This window comes from Ambystoma mexicanum, chromosome 7p (genome assembly GCF_040938575.1).
Source record: "Ambystoma mexicanum isolate Mex_15411 chromosome 7p, UKY_AmexF1_1, whole genome shotgun sequence".
Taxonomy (NCBI): Eukaryota; Metazoa; Chordata; class Amphibia; order Caudata; family Ambystomatidae; genus Ambystoma; species Ambystoma mexicanum.
The window spans coordinates 241107125-241127995 of NC_090939.1; the positions used below are offsets into that span (position 1 = coordinate 241107125).

General features: G+C 46.0%; 1 protein-coding gene across 9 annotated transcripts in view; it reads left to right on the forward strand.

Moving 5' to 3' along the window:
• RUNX1 (RUNX family transcription factor 1) overlaps positions 1–20871 on the forward strand; it is a 697395-nt gene that overhangs the window by 451489 nt on the left and 225035 nt on the right. For 7 of the 9 annotated variants that reach the window (XM_069636130.1, XM_069636135.1, XM_069636138.1 and 4 more), the window contains exon 1: positions 9063–9189. The exons of the other annotated variants lie outside the window; for them this stretch is intronic. In XM_069636130.1, coding sequence (XP_069492231.1) covers positions 9102–9189 — 88 coding nt within the window. In that variant the 5' untranslated portion in view covers positions 9063–9101. Of the gene's footprint in view, positions 1–9062; positions 9190–20871 lie in introns of those variants that run through there. 9 annotated transcript variants of the gene reach the window in all.

Below are 20871 nucleotides of genomic sequence, written 5' to 3' on the forward strand. Positions count from 1 at the left end.
CCTCCATCAATTAATACAGAATAGGACTGTAAGACTTATCCTTGGCCTCAAGCCCGAGGGCTGTATCTCTCCAGCCCTAAAATCTCTCCAATGGCTCCCAGTGACTGTGAGGATCAAGTTCAAGCTCCTCTGCATGATCGACAAGGCTTTCTGGGGCCTGGCACCCTGCTACACCCAACTCTTTCTCCCTAAATACCTCCCTGTTAGAGCCCTTCTGTCTTCAAGATCCAACTCTCTGAAGATCAGATGCTTTTCCAAGCACCGAGTGGGGGCTAGATCTCTCTCTCTGGCAGGAGCCTCCCTCTTGAATGGCCTCCCTGCCCGTCTCAGGCTTAAACCGGATCTCCTTAAGTTCCGGAAGCTTCTCAAGACCCTCCTTTTCTCTTCTTCCTTCCCTCTCTCCCTCCCCTACTAATGCCTCCCTCTGCCGCATTGACTGACTGCCTACTCACTTCTGAGTCCTACAGGGTACCAGGCCGTCCTCACCCAGTCTACCCCAGCACCCCTGTCTCGCCACCCACCCTAACCTGCTCTTGCCCTTCTGGGCCCCCTTCCCCAGACTAGCCTGGTGGGGTGTGACTCCCTACTGAGCCTGGTCCTCCCACTTAGCATGTGGTCCTCACTTCCTGCACTTGCTGGATTCCCTGGCACTCGCCCCCCTGGCATTCCCTTAGCACTTGCCTAGCGACTGGGGCACTCTTCTTCCGCTCCCCCCCACACTTTATGCCGCCACTCTGCCCTGCACCTACCTCCCACCCTATCATTATCCATTTCGCCCCGACTGGCGCCCCTCCGTCCCACTCCCCTCCCACCTGCACTTCTTGTTACTGCACTTTCGCGATCCCAATGTCACAAGGCCTAGTAGGACCATTATTGCTGTTTTCTTCCCTGCCCCCACCCCCTTTTTTGTCTTGTGGCCCCTGGAAACACCATTTGGTCTATATGCGCTATACAAATACCCATTCGATAAAATAAAATAAGAATATGTTTTTTTGTTCCAGTGCAATTTTTGCCTTAGTGCTCTTTGCACTGGCAACTTTTCAAAGCTTCTGTAATATGGCCCAGAGGGTTTATACACCATACTAAAAGCAAAAGAAATGCAGGAATAAATGAACACACACACACTTCCAAAAGGGTTCATTTTGCCGAGTGGCTCTGCTGCTCTGTTGTCACTCCAGGGCAACTTCCCACCTGAGGCTGGAAACTCTGCTGTGCAGTGCTGAGCCACTCTCCAAGAACACCCTTGCACCCATACATTTCCAGCATATCATTAAGGCTCCCAATTTTATGGTATTTATTTTTCTGCCATTTCCATGTACATTTATCCATATTTATTGGTGGGCCTTTTTTTCTGTATTTATTCACATGTATTTCTTGTCATATAAAAAGATCATTCACAACCAATATTTTTCTGTCTTTATTCGAATAAAAAATGCATTTATTAAAGCACTCATGCAGCCATATAGAAAAGAAATGCTAGGTCCATTTTTTCCATAACAACAAACTGTTGCTCCTGTGCCTGCTGATTTACTGTTAGCAATTAGAAGAACTGTAATGCTGTTTTTATACAACTTTTACACTCTCCATACTCTACTCTGCAATGTGACTGGCTTGCAATGTATGAGTGATATCATAGAGAACCAGTAGAGACCTGATTTTCTGTATTTTTCCCTCATTTTTATAAATAAATGCAGAGAGAAAGCAGAGTGATTTCCATATGTATGTATGTGCAAAAATCAGTAAAAACGGAAAACTGGAAGCCTTACATGTAATGGCTTGGTCAGTCATGTCATCTGCATGTGGAAAGTTGGGGTCAGATTGCAGACTCACCGAAATTCCAGCTGTAATTGGCTAATACTGGATCCAGTTCTGGATACCGTTTTCTGAATCTAGAAGCTAGATGCGTGCAGTGGAGAAAACAATAGGAATTCTAATTTTGAATAAAGATTGTAACTTAAACTAGCGCAGCCCACTGAATATGTAACCATGATCCTAAAACGGCCAAACTTGTAGCCATCCTCTTAAGCTGGCCATGCCTGTAAACCACAATCGGAAGCATGCGCTATTCTTGAGCTGCACTACTTATAACCAAATTCGTAAGTTTACTAGCATGATGTCAGCATAATATGCTGTGTACTATGTAACTGCTTCATCATGTACGACCTGTAACCATATTCTTAAGACAAAGCGCCCAGTTGCCTGCGGGTTAGGTGCGCAACACAAATGTAAAAACAAATAAATAAATAAATGGGTGATTCAGCGCCAATAACCAGTCTCATTGAGTAACTGGAATTAAACTGAGTACAATACCGGTATGACAGTAACTGGATCCAGTACAAATGAATGGTAAAGGGTGCGCTGGAACGTGCACTGATATTTTGGTTAGCAAAACTATAGAATAACGAAATATTTGACTGAATAAACATGTATAAGGACTGCTTAGCATCTATATGGGCTGGCACACGGAGAAGGCGATGGGGTGGCCGCTGATAAAGCAGTCAGTCTTCCAGGAAGAAAGTCTGCAGTATTATCCCAATGCAGGGCCTCGAAACTGTGATATGCCTGATAAGCGCTGGCCGATGCAAGCCTTCGAGATAGGGGCTGGCGGGAGAGCGTTATCTTCACTGCCCCAGAGGGCCTCGCTGCACGAGCCTGCGCTGTGAAGTCTGCCGAGGCCAGGAAGCACCTTGCTCCTAAGATGATGAAAGGTCTGTCAAGGGACAGGCCTGCCGCCGTGACCGCTCGTTGTGTGTCACAACGCCGGATTGCCACAGAGCGCCTCGAAGACGCCTGCAGCGCGCACCGTCTCCAGGGCTAGGGGTCGGTCTGGGCTGGGAAGGGTATCGACCCGAAATGAGAAGAAACCGTGCCGTGCACACACGTGTGCACACATTGCTTATCCTGCATGTGTTCCATGTGTCTGATTGGTCCTTTCAAGGTGGCATGGCATAGTTTCATGCGGTAAGCGCTAGATCTATATTCCAATACAGCCACTTGGTCGGATGTGTTAATTCCAAATGGCACCCTAGTGAATGAAAGCAGTGTACAAATATCACGCTTTAATATTATACTACATTGCTATATAGCGCTGCGTGAAAGACTCCTCCCACTTCTAAGTGCTATACTAATAGTCTTTATTATTACCCAACGTTTTCGTTTTTGAAGGGCTGGATTAGGCGTGTTGGGATATACACGGGCAGAGTGCAGATTTGCCCCACGTGACAGGGGGGGGGGCGTTTTACTACTATTTTACGGCCAGATATTCAACTTTCAGTGCGTTGAAAGCTGCGTAAGTATGTCTTGCATCTACAACTACCTCCCAAGCCGATGGTGTATTTTTTCTGGATTAATACAGAAAGGGTTTTATAAATTAAATAATATTTCTGCAGTTTACTGGTACATAGTGCGCAATCCGGTCATTTTTTCGAATGCATTTTTTCGAAATGCAATTATCTCGAAAACATTTCGTCGAAATGGTTTTTTCCAAATGTATTATTTTTTTATTTAATATGTTTTTTGGGGGGTTTTGTAAGTTAAACAAAGTGTTAAAAAATGGGTTTGGGGAGGAGCCCCCCATTAAAAAAAGAAATGTAAAAAAAGAAACATTCAAAAACATTTTTTTCCACGAAATGTTTTCGAGATAATGCCATTCGAAAAAATGTAATTGGAAAAAATCACTATAAACCACATATTGACGTTTATAAACCCTAAGAGTGGTCTATGACAGAATGTCAGGTGGTAAGGGTGGGCTAGCCTGCACTTTTTTGATTTTTACCAGTGAAATGATGCAGGTCATTCTGTTCTGAAAGGGGGGCCTGAAAATCAGACCCTTTGCCATGATGCTCCTTGCAAGTTGGAATTCAACTGCTGGAGTCCCTGCTGCATCTCGGAGTGTCACTCGACGCTGACGCTGAAGCTCCACTGTCTACGCATCTGAGACCCACCGAATCTTCTAGCATCCCCAACTCGACACCACTGCCTGGCTGCCAGCTCCTCTGCGCTCCAAGCCTTTGCCACTGATGTACCATGGTACGGAAATGATCCAGCCAAGCTCACTCGCCGCTAAAGGTCAGACACTGCTTCTCTGTGCCCAAGGCCACCAAGACGGCCAGTCTTGCTGACCCGACAGCCCCTGATGTCTCCAGCGCCTTCGATTCGCAAGCCATCGTCACTGCTGAACAGCACTACATTGTTCGAACCGGTCACCAACGCTCCTCGATTTGACCTCAGTTTGGCACAAAAAGCACCCAGATTCCCGGTTTAACGCCGAAAATCCGAGCTCAACACTGTTGACTCCCAAAGACAAGAACATAAGGTATTTGAAGGGGCCTCTCCCGCTGGTCAGCGTTAATGGACACTAGAACCTTTAATCCCCATTTTCTACTTCTTAGAAGACATCTTCTTCATGGACTTGACATTTTGCTGCTGAAACTTTTCCCTGAGCACCTATGTTTTCGAACGCAGACTGCCCTTTACATTAAAGTCGGCTTTCTCTGTGTTGTGCTGTACAGAGGCAAGACAGTAGTGTTTTCATTAGTTGTGCGCATTTTCTTAATTTAATTAAAGATATTTTAGGTACCACAGTACTACTGTTGTTTGTGCTGCTATTTGTGCCAGCTCACGCCCCTCCTGAAGAGTATGGCCTGCCCGTGGCCCACACTACCAAAAGAGAGTAAGGAGGTATGCCTTTATCATTGGAATCACTGATGATTTAGTTGAACAGAAGTTAGTTAAAACCGTAATCACACAGGACCTTGTTCAGTGGTTTTGATTTGTGGTAATATTTGGTAAACAAACTGTAAAGAAAAACTGGTCGGAAGAAGTTAGTCACGGTGTGGGTTTAATAACATTAATAACAGAGTTTAGCCAACACATGTTTCAATCCTCCTCAATCTTTTTCAAGGCGTGTGGTAGGTAATTTGCACATACAGTGTGGGGGTGATGAGTTCTGAGTAGGTAGGAGTTTAGGTGGATTGCGAACCTGAGAGTCCAGGCGATCTTCTGCAAATTGATGAGCGGTCTTGGCGATCTTTCGAACTCATCGCCCACACCGATGTGCAAATTACGCATCACATGCCTTGAAAAAGACCAAGAAGGGTCGAAACACATTTTGGCTAAACTCTGTTATTAAACCCACACCGTGACTAATTTCTTTAGACTAGTTTGAGCTTTTGTTAACCAAATATTATCACAAATCACAACCACTGAACGAGCGCCTGTGTGATTAGGGTTCTAACCAACTTCTATTCAACCCAATTCTGTGATAGAAGGGCGCCGGCTGCGCAGGACTCCATCACTGGCAGCAGCGCCCAAAGCTCTATCCTATTGATCAGCGCAGTGAGATACGCATTCTAGTGCCCTACCTTCACCCTTTACTGATGATTTAGTAGTACTGTGGGGCTGAGTAGGCGTTTGAGCCACTACTTAACCCTATACACCTGCAGATCAGTGGTCAATTCATCACAAGGTCACAGTGAGTTTAAAGGCCAAGGATTTAGTGCTCTGTATTATGGGTGCAACCTACTTGTGATCTGCAGTCATAGACCAGAGGTTTCCAAGTGCAGGCCTCAAGTGTCTTGAGGAACAGGCTTGGAAACTCCAGACATAGCGTATCTAACTTACCTGCAATAAGTACTATATGACTGTAATACACTTATAGGATTAATTTATTGATGTATTTATTTTTGTCTTTTGTATAGCGTCAAATATGCAGAAATCAACCTGCTTTGAAGCACAGGGAGAGGAAGACCATCCATGCATTAGCCCAGGTTGGCAGAGCTGTGGTTCACCTAGCCAAGCGGGGCAGAGCAAGAGCCAAGGAGGAGGGCGCCCCAGTGCACATGTTGCGTGAGGAGGAAGAAGGATGGGTGTGGGGGAAGGGAATGCATCCAGGGTGAACCCAGGATCTGATATCTGGTGGATCCGAACTGCTGAGAAGGGGTTGCATTCAGAAGAGACATGTCTCCAGGGGGCAGAGGTGGGTTATCCAGAGGTCAGAGGAGGATAACAGTGAATGCAAAGCTGAGGCTTCCTATGCGCTACCCGTGTGAAGGGTTTGGGGGCTCAGTCTAGCTTGGCATCCGCAGTATGCTAGCAGTGCTGATTTCAGGCTAGAGGTCAGTGAATGCAAAAGTGGGTGGTGTACTCGGAAAGGAAGTACTGAGGAAGGGGGAGACCTCCAGATGATCAGGGGAGGATCGTAATAGGGTCAGGGGTAGCTAGCTACAAATCAACTAAGATATTTTTGATGAAGGAGAGTGAGAAAGAGGGCTTAGTGAGGAGAGGTGAGAGAGTGAGAATAAGGGAGACAGAGGAATAGCTAATACCAATCTCAATGTTCCACCTATAGAGAATGAAAAGGAAAGTCATTCACGCTCAACCTGAGGGATTCAACCATGAGACCCACAGGGTAACGACAGATTTCAGCAATGAGTGCCTAACACTCTGAGGTATCTCTATTCGTAAAAATAGACATGTCCAGTAAAATCCAAAAAAAGATTCAAGTCACATATATAAACAAATATGAAATTGTGCTTTTATATTAGGGTTCATGTCAGAGTCCAGCCTATAGGCAAGGGACCAGGTATCAGACCCACACTGTTCAGTGTTGTCTTGCTTCCATTACAAGCATGTTGCCCCGAGATATCCTCACAGCCTCTATAAATACCAGGAATAGCCTCAAAGATCAAGCAGTCTTCAGATAGTCCATAAGAAGACCCTGCAGATAGCATCTGGAGCTCCACTCTTCACAAGGATAGCAGAAAACTGGACATTGAGATGTTGGACGAACATCTAACGAAACTGAGTAAGAACTTCTGCCAAGGACTGGATCAGAACCCGAACCCTCTGATCAGAAGGCTCACTGCCACCACTGCAAACCCTTTCGACCACTACCGGCGACCCATCACGGCAAAAACCCTGTGAAACCAGCCCTACTGTGACAAGTCCACACAGACCATGAATAATCCTAACCCACGACTACATAGTCAACCCGAGAAGATGGAGTAATGAGGCTCAAGCCTCGGTATCCAATAATCACTGCTGATGGATACAATCTGTCAGCAAGAAGAAGAAAGACGCTCGGACAGATCAAGCAGGCACCATCGCCTTGGTCTTGGGATTTCATGTAAAGGTGAAACGAAGCAAAACCAAGTTAACGACACAACTGATTATATGGGAAAATAGGGTTGAATTCTACATAACGAGATATTCCAAAAGTCTTTGCTAAAGATTTGAAGCGGCTACAGGGAATTATGGGGCCTGTATTAGCAAATGTCCAATGCTAAAACAGCACATAAAAATGACTCAACCCGCATACCCTCCTATTGCTAGTCCATGAGTAAAGGCCTAATAGCCCCTACTCATCTAATGAGGACATCATACATTCCCAAAGGTTTTAATGGGGTTTCTATGGATACCTTTGCAAGAGATGCACCAGTGAATATGGTATGTTTAATGCTGCCTTGTTTTAGGATGCATAGGATGCTGGTGAAGTATGTATATAATATAGGTGATTCATACAGTGCAAGCCTAACTAGAAAGAAGTGGAGTGTTGTACAGCAGAGGATGGGGTGCAGAATAAAAGAGGGGGGCAGGGAGAGTAGGGAAGGTGGCCAGCGGTTACTATCACCCACTTGTATTCTGAAGGTAGGGCCTGTCTAACGCTAGATTGCTGGAGATGGATTCCAGCTCCCCCCCCACTATTTAATGGTAGTCGCAACAGAGCCAGCATGGGCCTTGTGTGTATTCTACATTTCCCAGCACTCAGTCCGCCATTCTGGGTCCTGGATGTCCCAATTATTCGGCAGTGTCCCTGGGCGAGTTTCCACTGGGGCAACAGTGCGCATCCAGGGGTTGGCTGGCCTATACGGAACTGTGGAGATTTCCCAGAAGGCCTCTGCACCCAATGGGTAATATGGGGCCACTTTGAACATTATTTCCGGGGTCCCTTTTGGTTCCCATTGCACCCCTGTGCGCATCTGACTGTAAAACTGCTCGCCATGTGCAGTTCGTTGTTTTGTCCTCACTTGTTCACTGGAAGGGAAAACATAAGGACTCTCCCAACACAATTCAACACTTTTGAATTGGCCAATTAAAGATGCAAGTTGGAACAATCGTGGAGTCTAAATAATCTGACCCCCCTTCCCCTCTATGCACGGGTCAGAATCAGAAAAGGTAGGCTGGCACTGCCCTCCTGTTAGCCTATCTCATAGTTGACAATATGACCTATTCCAATCTGTAGGTGCTTATCCCTTCCTGGTGTTTTTTCTTTGCATTCTGAGACGTGTAGTTCCACTTTTCTCATTATAAAACTCGCACAAGTCCCAGAATTCAAAGAAAAAACAGGACTAATTAAGCGCCTACAGATTGGAGTGGGTCATGTTGGCAACTATGCGATCTGCAAAGGCTCTGAGGGTGTTGGTGTCAGAGGGTGTCAAGCACTCAGCGAGTGCTTAGAGGCGCACCACAGACAGTGTGGCGCACGTTCACTCCACCCCCTAAGTGAACTGTCCATCCAATCACGAGTCCTACAAGTTAGGCTTAAGAAGTAGTAACAGCCGCAGGGTAGCAAGTAGTACAATAGTGTACCATGCTTTTTGGAAAATAGGTATACTTTCTGTAAAACTATGTGGAAAAAAATACTTACTTATTGCAAGCTTGTAATATAACGCATGTAATTCAGTGGGACCCACAAAGGCCACTGCAGTACCCCTCTACATAGAAACATTTAAGGCATATGTTGTATTTTCACCATAGCCCCCAGCTCTTGCTATTGATGCGTACTAACATTTTTGAAGCAACTCATGCAGAAAAAAATCACTTTTCTCCCGAAAAAAAATCATTTGAGTAGCTAAATGAAGATTAGAAGCGCAAAGTTGCCCGAGGCACGCGCGAAGCGAGGTCTCCGGTGAGTTTGGTTAGCACGAGGAGAGCAGCAGGCATGACTGCTTGTCAATTTTCTCAATTTGCTTTTGCAAAATAATGCTCACCGGGGCAAGGGAGCGCGTGTAAAAGCCGAGGCCGGGCACAGGCCGGCTCAGTGCCGGCTGCTAGGCTGGGTAGCAGGGCCCTGGCTCAGGCTGGCGCTGCTCGGCTTCGGCATGGACCGCGGACAGTTCGGCCTCTCCTCGCCCCTGTCCTGGGCCATGTACCTGCTCAGGAAGAGCCGCGGAGCCAGGGGCATCTTCGGTAAGCATTCTTTCCTCTAGAGACACATACCCAGGGTAGTAGCAAGGAAATGATAACTCTCTACCTCTATCAATCGCCCCGCCTGCGCATGTGTCCAACTATCTCTCGACATGCGAACTGTCTATCCCCCTCTCTCCTAGCCAGCTATCTTCTATATATTCATCTAGCAAGCTAGATGCCAATCTATCTAGTGCGTATGTATGTATCTGTGTATCACTTATCCATCGCTCACATTAGCTATGTATCTTTGTCACTTGATCTCTACATCTATATCCGTTTGTCTTTCTGTCTATCATTCGATCACTTTATCTGTCTTTCTTTATCTACTTATCTATACCCATGCACGCGTATATATTCAGCTATCCATCTATCTGTCTATCTAACCTTCCATGTACATGTCTATATCTATCTATATCTGTATCTATCTATCTATCTATCTATCTGTCTATTTATCTATCTATCTATCTATATCTATCTACTATCTATCTATATCTATATATCTATATATCCATCTATCTATCCACCTGTCTAACAATCTATCTATCTATCTATCTATCTATCTATCTACTATCTATCTATCTACTATCTATCTATATCTATCTATCTATCTATCTATCTATCTATCTATCTATCGCTATCTATCTATCTATCTATCTATCTATCTATCTATCTATCTATCTATCTATCTATGTATCCATCTGTCTAACAACCTATCTATCTATCTATCTAGCTATTCATCTGGCTGGCTGTTTATCTGTCCATCTGTCTATCTGACTACCCATCTACCTATTTAACTATCCATACATCCGTCTGTCTACCATCTCTATCTATTTATCTATCTATCTAGCTATCTAGACATCTTGCTGTCTAACTACTCATCTGGCTGGCTGTTTATTTGGCCATCTGTCTGTCTGACTACTCATCTATTTATTTAGGTATCCACCCATCAATCCATCTGTCTGTCTACCCATCAATCAATCTATCTAGCAATCTAACTACCCATCTGACTGTTTATCTGTCCATCTGTCCGTCTATCTGTCTACCCATCTATCTATTTACCTATCCATCCATCCATCCGCCTGTCTGTGTACCCATTTATATCTATCTATCTATCTATCTATCTATCTATCTATCTATCTATCTATCTATCTATCTATCTGTCTGTCTATCTATCTATCTCCTCATCTGGCTAGCTGTTTATCTGCCCATCTATGTAGCCATCTATCTATTTACCAATCCACCCATCCATCCATCTGCCTGTCTACCCGTCACTCTATCTATCTATCTATCTATCTATCTATCTATGCATCTGTCCAACTGCCCATCTGCCTGTCTGACTACCCATCCATCTACATATCCATCCATCCGTCTGTCTACCCATCTATATATATCTATCTATCTTTCTACTCATCTGGCTGGCTGTTTAGCTGCCTATCCTTCTGTCTATCTATCCAGCCATAGCTATCTATACATCTATCTATCTATCTATCTATCTATCTTCTATCTATTTACATACCTAACTGTTCATGTACGCCTATCTATTCACCTATCCACCTATCCAACCGTCTGCCTATCTAGCTATCTATCCAACCATCTATCTGTCAGTCCATACGTCTATAGACCCGTCTGACTGGCTGTTTATCTGCTCATTTGTCTATCTGTCTACCCATCTATCTATTTACCTATCTATCTTTTATGCATGTCTATCTGTGTGGCTATCCGTCTTTCTAGCCGTCCCTATATATATCTACTATCTATATATAGGTATCTGTCGTTGGCTAGATACAGATAGAAAGGTAGATAAAGTTCATGAATGCATATGTATTTCCCTATCCAGCTGTCTGTCTGTTTGCCTGTGTGTCTGGCTGCCTGCCTCCATCTGGATGGCTGTTTATCTGCCCATCTGACTAGCCATCTATCTATTATCCTCTCTATCCGTGTATGCATGCCTGGCTATCTAGCCATCCATCCATCCATCGGTCTGTCTATCCGTCTATCTACCCATCTGGCTGGTTATTTAAATGCCCATTTGTCTGTCCACCCATCTATCTATTTACCTGTTTATGCGTGTCTATCGATATGGCTATCTGTCTGTTAGTCTACGAAGCCGTCCACATATCGATCTGTATCTATCTTGAGATAATCATACGTGCATGCATGTCTAAATCTGTCTGCCTACCCATCTATTTACTTATCTATCCATTCACGCACACCTATATGGTTAGCTATTTATTCCTTCGTGTATTACTATTTAGCTAGCCATCGATCTGCCGGCACAGTTATTGCACTGTGTGGATAACAGCTGTAAGAATGACCACCACCGATATATCTCGGTGTGTGCAGCCTTTACATGCTCCGCTTCTATTGTTGGGGGTGTTTGACTTGAGCGACCTGTTCTGAAAGCGCCCGTGCTCTGGTGTCGGTGCATGAGCTCCCCGCCACGGGGCGCGCAGACCCGGCCGTGCCCGGGTGGGCATTCCTCAGCAGGAAGCGTGTGAACTGCAGGTGTTTACTCTGCGTGGCCTGCTCTCTGCTTCCGCTTGACCCCGACGGCGAAGGCGTCAGCACACGGGGGCGTCTTGGGTATTTCCTCCGGGAAGAAATGAAGTGCAAACAGGCGCTGACGTCTAATCGCCGACTGTCGACCGAGGCCGCGTGCGATGGTTTTTTGCAACTGAAAAAGTTCGCGAAGCGGCACGTCAGTTTGCCCAGCTGCACGCATGAATAGGGTGCATACGATAAACAAACATGTTTGCGTTGCACATGTAAATCAGCTAAATACCTGGAGCAAGCAGGGGGTTACCCCCCTACCTAGCCCCTCACGCACATTCACCAACCGTGATGCCATATCTGTTTATATTTTCTCTTAAAAGCAGTCACCGTATTGGCTTTTTGAATAGCCGTGCGCGCCCCATCCACCCCCATGACCATCCTTTGAGCCCCCTGGGGTGGGGGCTAACAATTTGAAGTCCACCGTTTTACACGTACATTTATTTATTTATTTATCTGCATTTTTAAAGCACTCACATAGCCCGCGGTCATTACAGGATTTTTATTGTCTTAGTTGCGTATTTATGACGTGCTTAAATACCCAGAGGTTTCTAAGCGCGGGCACGGGGATCGAACCTATGTTGCTTCGACATCTTGCTTCCAAGGCGAACACGCATCCATTCTGGATAGTGTGTCCGCTTTTTCATGGTGTTTTGCTATTTATTTCTGTCTGTTTTCATCAAGCAAGCATGCCATAATTCCTGTTAAAGAGCATGGGCGGGCAAGTAACATTTTAGTTTTATCACCTAAAATGAAGCATTTGTTCATACATATGAGCACCATAGTGGCCTACTTCTTTAGTGGGGGTGAAAAGGGGGGCATTTGGTGGTTGCCTGCATGATAAGACCATGAGGGGGGTGGGGGAGTCACGTCCTACTTTACCAATTTCTCAAGTTCTCTGCTGGCGACCGGCCTTGATGCAAGGCAGTCATGAACAGATACAAAATAAAAGGCCTGGCCGAAAAAATGGCTCATAGACGCAATAACAACTTTAGTGCCATCAGCGAGGGCAGGTTCAGACCTCAGTCTGCTGGGAAGGAGAAAAATAGCAAGAGTGAAGAAAGAGCAAAGAAAGCAGGGAAGAAGGGGTGAAGACACAGGCAGGGAGACGGGGCGGGCATGGGGGGAGATGCTTGCATTAAGGTAGATGTGTACATGGACTACGTTCTAGAGCGGGACGACGCAGAAAGGTATGTGTTGGCACAGTGTTGGCATTGGGATCCAAAGGCAGTTCTGGAAGAATTGTAGGGTAGTCAAGAAGTGTTGGGGGTTTGCGGGGCTGGAGCGTGTGCTCAGTCCATCTTGACAGATATGTATCCTTAGAATACCTGCAGTGTCTATTCTTGGTACCACAGGAAACTCCCAAATAGTCATTCTGAGGCGGCCAAACCGACTTCAGAAGGTGGCCTGGTCCAGGATTGTGACGTGCAAGAAGGTGATGAGTAGTGGCTAAAGTGCCTACTTAGCCCTCAAACTGCTACGAAATAAGAGTGATACCAATAAGAAAGGGAACACAGACACAGTTAAGAGCCCACTAGAGATATAACTCCTTTGCTTTTTGTGGTACAGTGGGCGGGACAAAGGTTATACTCTCAAGAGAGGTGTGAATGTGATCCAGTAGCAACACAATCAACAAAGCTTAACGGTCCAAAATAAAGAGAATCTCCAATTAAGCTTTTGTAGAAACATATATACTTTAAACACACCATCTGCAATAATAACTACACAGAAAACACTCCAAAAACCCACCCCTGTCGAAAGAACACAGAATATACAAAGTTAGCACGATGCAGCACTCTGGGCAATGAATAAGGGGAGAAAAAAAGTAAAAACCACATATTTAAAAGGATATGTTCATGTGTGCAAAAGGGATTAACAGTGACCTAGCCAATCTCTAAGGATCAAAGATGGACCAAGGGGGCAGTTATTAGGCAATAATACTTTTCTGAATTTGTTGGAGGTTTGAGATCATCGAACCAGGCTTTTTGGTGCTGTGCGAGCCGGCCGAGCCAAGTTTGGATGCAGTGCTTCATGTTATCCTAAGCGGGGAATGTGCATTGAGCTGGTACAAAATGGTAGCTCAGAGCAGCTTGAGTGCGGCATGCACGTCATTAAACTCAGATGGTTCACATGGCTTGGTTTGAGTATGGGGTCTGGTTAAAGACCTGGTTACTGCTGGTTAGGGTAGGTGTGTGGCACTCCAGCAGGTCGAGTCAAGGTCCGGTGATTGTTGCAAATGGTGATCCTGATGATCCAATGTGTGGCTCGATTGGGGAGGCAACTCATTTTCGAGCTTGTTGGAGTTGTTTGGTAACCACTCATTCATGTCAATGCATGACCGATGCTTCCAGTGGTCGGAGGCAAGGTCTGACAATGAGCAGTTGGTTTGAGCCAACCAGGTGACGGGCTCAGATAGGGATGCAATGGCATCGAGCTGAGGTTTGCTGCAGTTTGAAGAGGTGCCCGACAGTGTGTGGATCATAAAGGCCACCAGAGTCAGTACGATACGACAGTCGGTTCGATGGTGAACATGCTGGCAAATTGATGCGCAGTCCAGATCGGGCAGTTCGTTGCAGGGTTTGAAGGCTACAGTTCAATAAAACCCCCAGGGTTTGATCAACTGTTGATGAAGATCAGCAAAGAAGATGCTGGTGGTTCAAAGGGCAGTTCAAACAGGTGCAGCTATGTGCTTCTTGTTTGAGCCAGGGCAACAACGTGCTTGCTAGCATGGTCCAACAGCGAACTGGTTCAAACTATACAACACAACAGTTTGTAGACCAGTTTGTACGCCAGTTTGAGTGCTGAAGGCAGAACTGGCGGGTCCTGTTGGTTCGACTAGGTGTAACCAGCTGGAATCATGTCTTGGAGAGGTTTGACAGCAAAACACAGGGATCTTGTCTGTCTTGACTCTCAGGTTGCTGTGAGTCTCAATCCGGGGATTCAAGGATAAGATTACTCCTTGTTCTCAGGCTCCCACCACTGGGGTGGCTGGCACACACCTTCAGGGGTCCTGCAGCACAGTGAGGTCATGGGCAGCAGTGTGGGTGGCATAGATGCAAGTCTCGCTCCAGCAGCAGGTCACCCCGAATGTGCCCTGGGGATGGTTAGGGGGCAGAACTTGCCTTAACCTTGGACCTCAGTCTTCACCTCCAGTAGATGGTATTGGAGAGTCAACTCTCACAACAGAAGTCCAGCAAAATCTTCCTTAGGTATTTCTTTTAAAGGCAAAAGTCCACAAGTGATTGGATACCAGCAAGCCCCCTTTAGGGGTCCAATCCTGTTCTGGAGAATAGTGGTCTTTGCCTTCTAACATCACACCAAAGTGCTTTGTGCTAAAGGAATCGGAGGGGACAGGAAGGATAGAGATAGAGAGAAACACGATGGTGACATCTGCCGCCCACTGAATGGAGCTCCCTCTGTCTGCTCTAAGGTAGCTTGTCTTCCTTTGTCAATATCATCAACAACCCTTTGGTATGCAACATCCTTGTGTGAGGCTGGACCTTTTGCGATGGGTGCATCCTTTGGTTCCTGTTTCCTAGGTCAGTTCCTACTGGAAGGATAGCTCAAAGGAGAGTGGTGTACCTTATTTCAAAATCAACCAAAGCGGCAACTCCCAGGGCTACATTCTGGATGCAGGGAATACACGTAAGCCCTCAACAGCTGAGCTGGACTCACAGGGATGACAAATGTGCGATTTAAATTTGATGTGGTTTGAACAATTAGGAGAGATTCTAGCCACCATAACGTAAAACCAGGTGTGGCTTATATTCAAAGTTTTCCAAATGCCAACAGGATAGTAACTCTCATAGTTATGTGGATTTTGAAACATGGCGGCATGACTTAAATGCACCCCCTGCACTGCAGGGACTTGGATGTGACAGACGCTGTCAAATGAGCACTTGTGACCCACGAACCAGCCGTGGGCCAGGAGAGCAGGCGCTGCAGATCAGGATACTGACCCAGCAGGGCAAAGGTGTACACTATGCTTTTGGCAATGAGCTGAGGAAAGGGAGCTCTAATTAGCAGATTTCTCCTCCTGAGATGGAATTACCCATATCATTTTATTAATTTAATTTGGGAGCGCTTGAACTGATGTCCTGCGCAAACCAGCAAAGGAACGGTATTTGGCAGGCAGGGACCTGTTGAATTTTCTGTAGTGTATGCATAGCCACATATAGTTCATGGGGTCCCGTGTCAGAGATGACATGGGGGGACCCCACATGAGAGAAGTTACCTTTTCATTCACAAGATCCCCCAACCACAGGTAGTGGATTTAAGGGGGCCTGGTGTCCCACTCTTGTCCGGTCATTGCCTAGGGAGGACTGGGCAGAGTGCATTTTACTATTTTTAAATCCATACAGGGAGTGTACACATTGGGCCTCATCACGAGTTGGGCGGTAGCCCTTAAATGCGGCAGTAGCGCTGTTACTGCCGCATTTAAGGGTCTGCCAAATCACGGCTTCGGCAGAGAATTTGCTGATTTTCAGTGTGTTTACCGCCAGCGGGAAATCCGCCGGCGGTAAAGCTCAAAATTTCCCCATTGAGCCCAATAGGGAATTCCCGAATGGGCTCAATGGGGAATGGGCAATACCCGTTCCGCCAAACCTGTGATCCGGTGCTAATAGCGTTGGTGGGTTTGGCAGTAGGGCTAATAACGCCAGCGCTATTAGCACCGGCGTTACCGCCCAACTCGTAATGAGGCCCCTTATCTGAAAAACTATGAGATGTCCCGATCGCATCTAGGTGACGAGCAAGTGTGACAGGAGTCAAGTTCGGTAGGAAATTCCTGAGGCCTGAATGAGCAACCTGCTCTTGGCAGTGCCCTGCCACAGAATTCTTGCACTCCATGTCTTTAAATGGGTCAGGGCTTTCACCTTGCTGCATGTGATGCTGGAAATGCTTTAGAGGGACAGTGCCTCCTTGTGCTTGTCCCATTACTCCGCATGTATTTTGTTCTCTGCATGTTTTCTGCACAGGAGTCCATTTTGCACCACTGGCATTTGTGAGAGGTCAGAAATGAAAGCCAGACACAAAGTTGACATGTTTTTGGTTAAAGACTTTTATTAACATGCATGGGTTGGGGAAATGCCTTTCTGACCCTGCTCTAAAAGGAATTTCCCTATCTATAACCAAAAACGAAGGATCTGTCTTCGTCAGGATGTCAAAAATCAAAAGCCATCCTTGTGTCCAAATGTTCTGTCGGCAGTCTTTCTAAAATGAACTGTCAAGCCCCTGCCACACACGAGTGCGCACATGGGCTGACAGGCACTACAAGACCCGGAAGCGGCAATGAGGAAGAAGAGGTACGTTTCTGTGTGCATGTGTTTTTGTGTGTGTGTTAGGTGTTTGTGTTGAATTGGGGATAGTGGGTCTTGGGGGCGGAGGGAGTTGGCAGGGGTTTGTGGAGGCGGGTTCAGGAGGAGAAACCCCCATTTCAGGTAAATCCTGTCAGAGGAGGAGGCAGGGGGGTGTTGGGATTAATTTGAGGTTTGGAAATTTGGCTTTTTGCTTTTTAATAGGTAGCCCAAAATCGGCAAAAGAAAAGCGTTCTTTTAGCTAGGCGACCTATAAAAAACCGAAAATATCACATAGAACTATTCTATCCTGACCCTCACAGTACAAATAAAATAATACATTCTGAAGAGCAATGTCTTTAACCTGGTATTTAAAAAAAAGTGTTCTTAAATAAAAAATAACAAGTCCAACACAAGAGTTCTCCAAGGTAACAAAACCTTGTTTCCAGAGGGTGGCTCCCTTTCAATGGGATGGCGTTATCTCCTGTTCTAACAGTTCTTTGTATCCCTCCTTGGCCCAAAACATGCCTGTTAGGTACAACACTGCGTAGCCTTGTAAATCCTTTTTTAACAAAAACTTTGTTCAACAAATGCTGTCTTTCTTGACACTTGTTGAAGATTTGGACATTTTAATAAAAATGTGTTCGTTGTTCTACAAACACTATCCTTTCTTTGGACGTGTAGGATTGCAATTTGCCTGGTATACTCAGCTCTCAGGATTCTTTATGCACTTCCAATTACCTGGTACACTCCCCTGCCAGGACCTCTTATGCATTTGCAACTGCCTGGTGTACTCTTCTGCCAGGACTTCTGTTGTACTTGCAACTACCTGGTAAAGTCTTTGCCAAGACGTCTCATGTAGTTCCTACTGCCGGGTATACTTCCTTGCCAGGACTTCTTATATCCATATATGTGTAACAGTCTCTCTTTACATTCACAATCGTATATCTTTTCCTTGATTCTGTATTTCTAGTGCTTTCAATGTTCACTTTCAGTTTTCCCCATGTCAGCATTCAATACAATCATATATTGTTAGGGGTTGCCTTTGTATTTTGCCTTTTTACCTTCTTATCGTTTCTGTTTCTGTTGCAAAGTTCAAATTGTGTTTGGCGCGGTGGCCGAAATGCCCCAGAGTCCCCACTTTGGTTGGGCTGACTCACCGACTCTTCCTGACGTCTTCGGTTCCAGTCACGGTTTCGTGGCACAGCTCTGTTGCTTGCCTCCCACTCTGGACTGCCTTGACGTCTCGCCTCCTTCTCCCCTCCTTCATGCCTAATACTCCTAAGTGACCCCAAGGATGTGGATAAGCACCACCCTCATTCAAACCTTAAATATCTCCCACCGGGTGATGTGCAGCTGAACAGACCATTCATTAAGTGCGAAGAATGTGGTAATATCAGTAGGTGGGTTTTCAACAATGTTTGTGTCCTGAAGAATTGCCAGGGGCCAGAGCAGGTGGGGTCTTGGGATATCCTCAAGCAATAACGACAGCAACACTGGGGAATGATCAGACAATGTACGGGTGTTTACGGTGCAGCCCTTAACCATTGTCCCGGGAGGATAGTTCACCTTGGAAGCAAGATGACACGAAGCAACACAGGTTCGATCCCTGGGTCCGCGCTTAGAAACCTCTGGGTATTTTAGCGCGTTATAAATACCCAACTAAGACAAAAACAATTACGCAACTAAAAAAAACAATTCCTGTAACAGCGCCTCGATGCCTGCGGGCTGTGTGAGCGCTTTTAAAAATGCAAATAAATAAATTGTCATCAAGCCCGAGAGCCACCAAAAATCTATACGTGATCCATAATCATATACTGAGGAGTAATATGCATATTCCCTGGCTTGGGGTGTATGTGACACCAGACATCCACCAAAGACAAATACAGCAGCCCTAGTCAAAGCCCTGGGATCATCCATTGTCCTATCTAGTTGGGGGTTACATGTCTTAATAACACATTAATTAATAACAAATGAAAACATAACGAAACAAAAATAAAGACAAAAAAGAACAGCCGGCTAAAAACCCCACCCACCCGCATCCCCAAAAGATGTAAACCATTAACCCACCCCCACATACATTTTTGTTATTTTTATGAATTACATTCGTTATTTAGTTTTTGTTATAAAGACTGTATACCCTAGTTGGGAGTCTAAGGTTGTGTTAAAGTCCCATCCCCATATTATCATGGCCCCTTCAGTGTCAAACAGTTCCTGGGAAACCTGTTGGTAAAATCCGGGGTCGTCCAGGTCCGGGCCATACGTATTAACAAGGATTAGCATGTACTACTCCAGTGATCCGGATTGTTCAAACCCCAGATGTTCCATGTTTAAAGTGACAGCAGGAGCCCTTGCCCGCCCGCTCCACTTTGTGACCTTCCCCTGCATTGGCTTGAAAGCACTCCAGGTCTGCCACAATGCCCCGCACCCAATGCCCTCAACATGACTGTCAAACATTTTAACTTTAAACCACTGCCCCCACCCCCACCACCCCCACCTGCACCCACACCATCCACCCCAACATGACAGTGTACTCCCAATTACCCTGCTTGTGTTCCGCCAGGGAGCGCACTGTGAACACCCGCCAGAGCTGTAGTTGTTGAAGTGTTCAGCAAAGCATCCAATGCGGCACAGCAGTAGGCCAAAACAAAGCATCTTCCATATCAGACACCGCAGTGCACATGTCAATCCCCCGGCGCAGCTTGCGCTATGGTTGAGGCCCGATCTTTCCGTCCAGAGCTGGGACCCTGATCCATCGGAACTGGTATGGCCCTCTCAATGTATGGTGCTGCCTCCTCAGGGGATACATAAATGTGTGCCCTTACCCCACGCTGGACTCTCAGCTTGGCTGATACATAATGTCATATTGGACCTGTCTGTCACATGGTAGGCGCTTTGCCTGCTCGATGGGCCGCCTCGCTGCCTGGTCTCCAGCCAAATAATCAGGGTAGACGTGAATCTGCGCTGAATCATATTGAGGGGTTCCCTTTTCACTTGCCAGTTTAACTTGATTACGATCATGATAGTTGAGCAATCTGTTAATAATTCAATGTGGGGTGGCCCGGTTTTGGGGCAAGAGCCAGCGAGTGGTGCTACTCTCAATTAGAAATTGTGCCAAAAATTGCACCTCCCCAAAAATGGACAGGAGAATACTTTCCACAAGCGGCTCCATTGGACACCAGACTTCCTTCTCAGGGACCCCTGCTATCCGGATGTTGTTTCGGTGGTAGCGTGACTCCGGATCCTTGCACTTTGAGTGCACCACCTTGAGTTCCTTCCTGAATACTTGTAGTTCCTGGACATGCCTTCCCACCATGTCTTCCAAATCCTCCACACGCGTTTCAGCCACAGTGATGAGCCCACTTTCCTTATCAAGCTTTGTTTTAAGGGAATGAATATTGGGCATTATATCGTTGAATTTAGTGTCAACACACTCAAAGCCTGCTTGCATTGCTGCCAAGAAGTCCACCAGCATCGTCCAGGTTCGGGACAATGTCTGTGACCATTGGATATCCAGATTCCAGTCTATCACCCAGATGAGGGGTACTCTGGGATAGTGCTGCTCAATGCCCTGAGCTTGCCAAGTTCCAACCAACTGAAGACATCTTCAAGTGGCACTGCAGACCTGACATCTGTCCAATTTCCTATGGCTGAGGAAGTCCGGTGTTGCCGCCTGCAGAGAAGTGCCTGCTGGTGGGTTTCTCACCACTCTGCATCTGCATGGAAGAACAAATCCTGATGGCCCAAACTTTGTGGTGTCCCGCAGAGAAGTCCAGTGCTCGAGATCAAGTTGCCAGAAGCCATCCTCTAATCTGTGCTGTGTTTGTAGCACTGAATA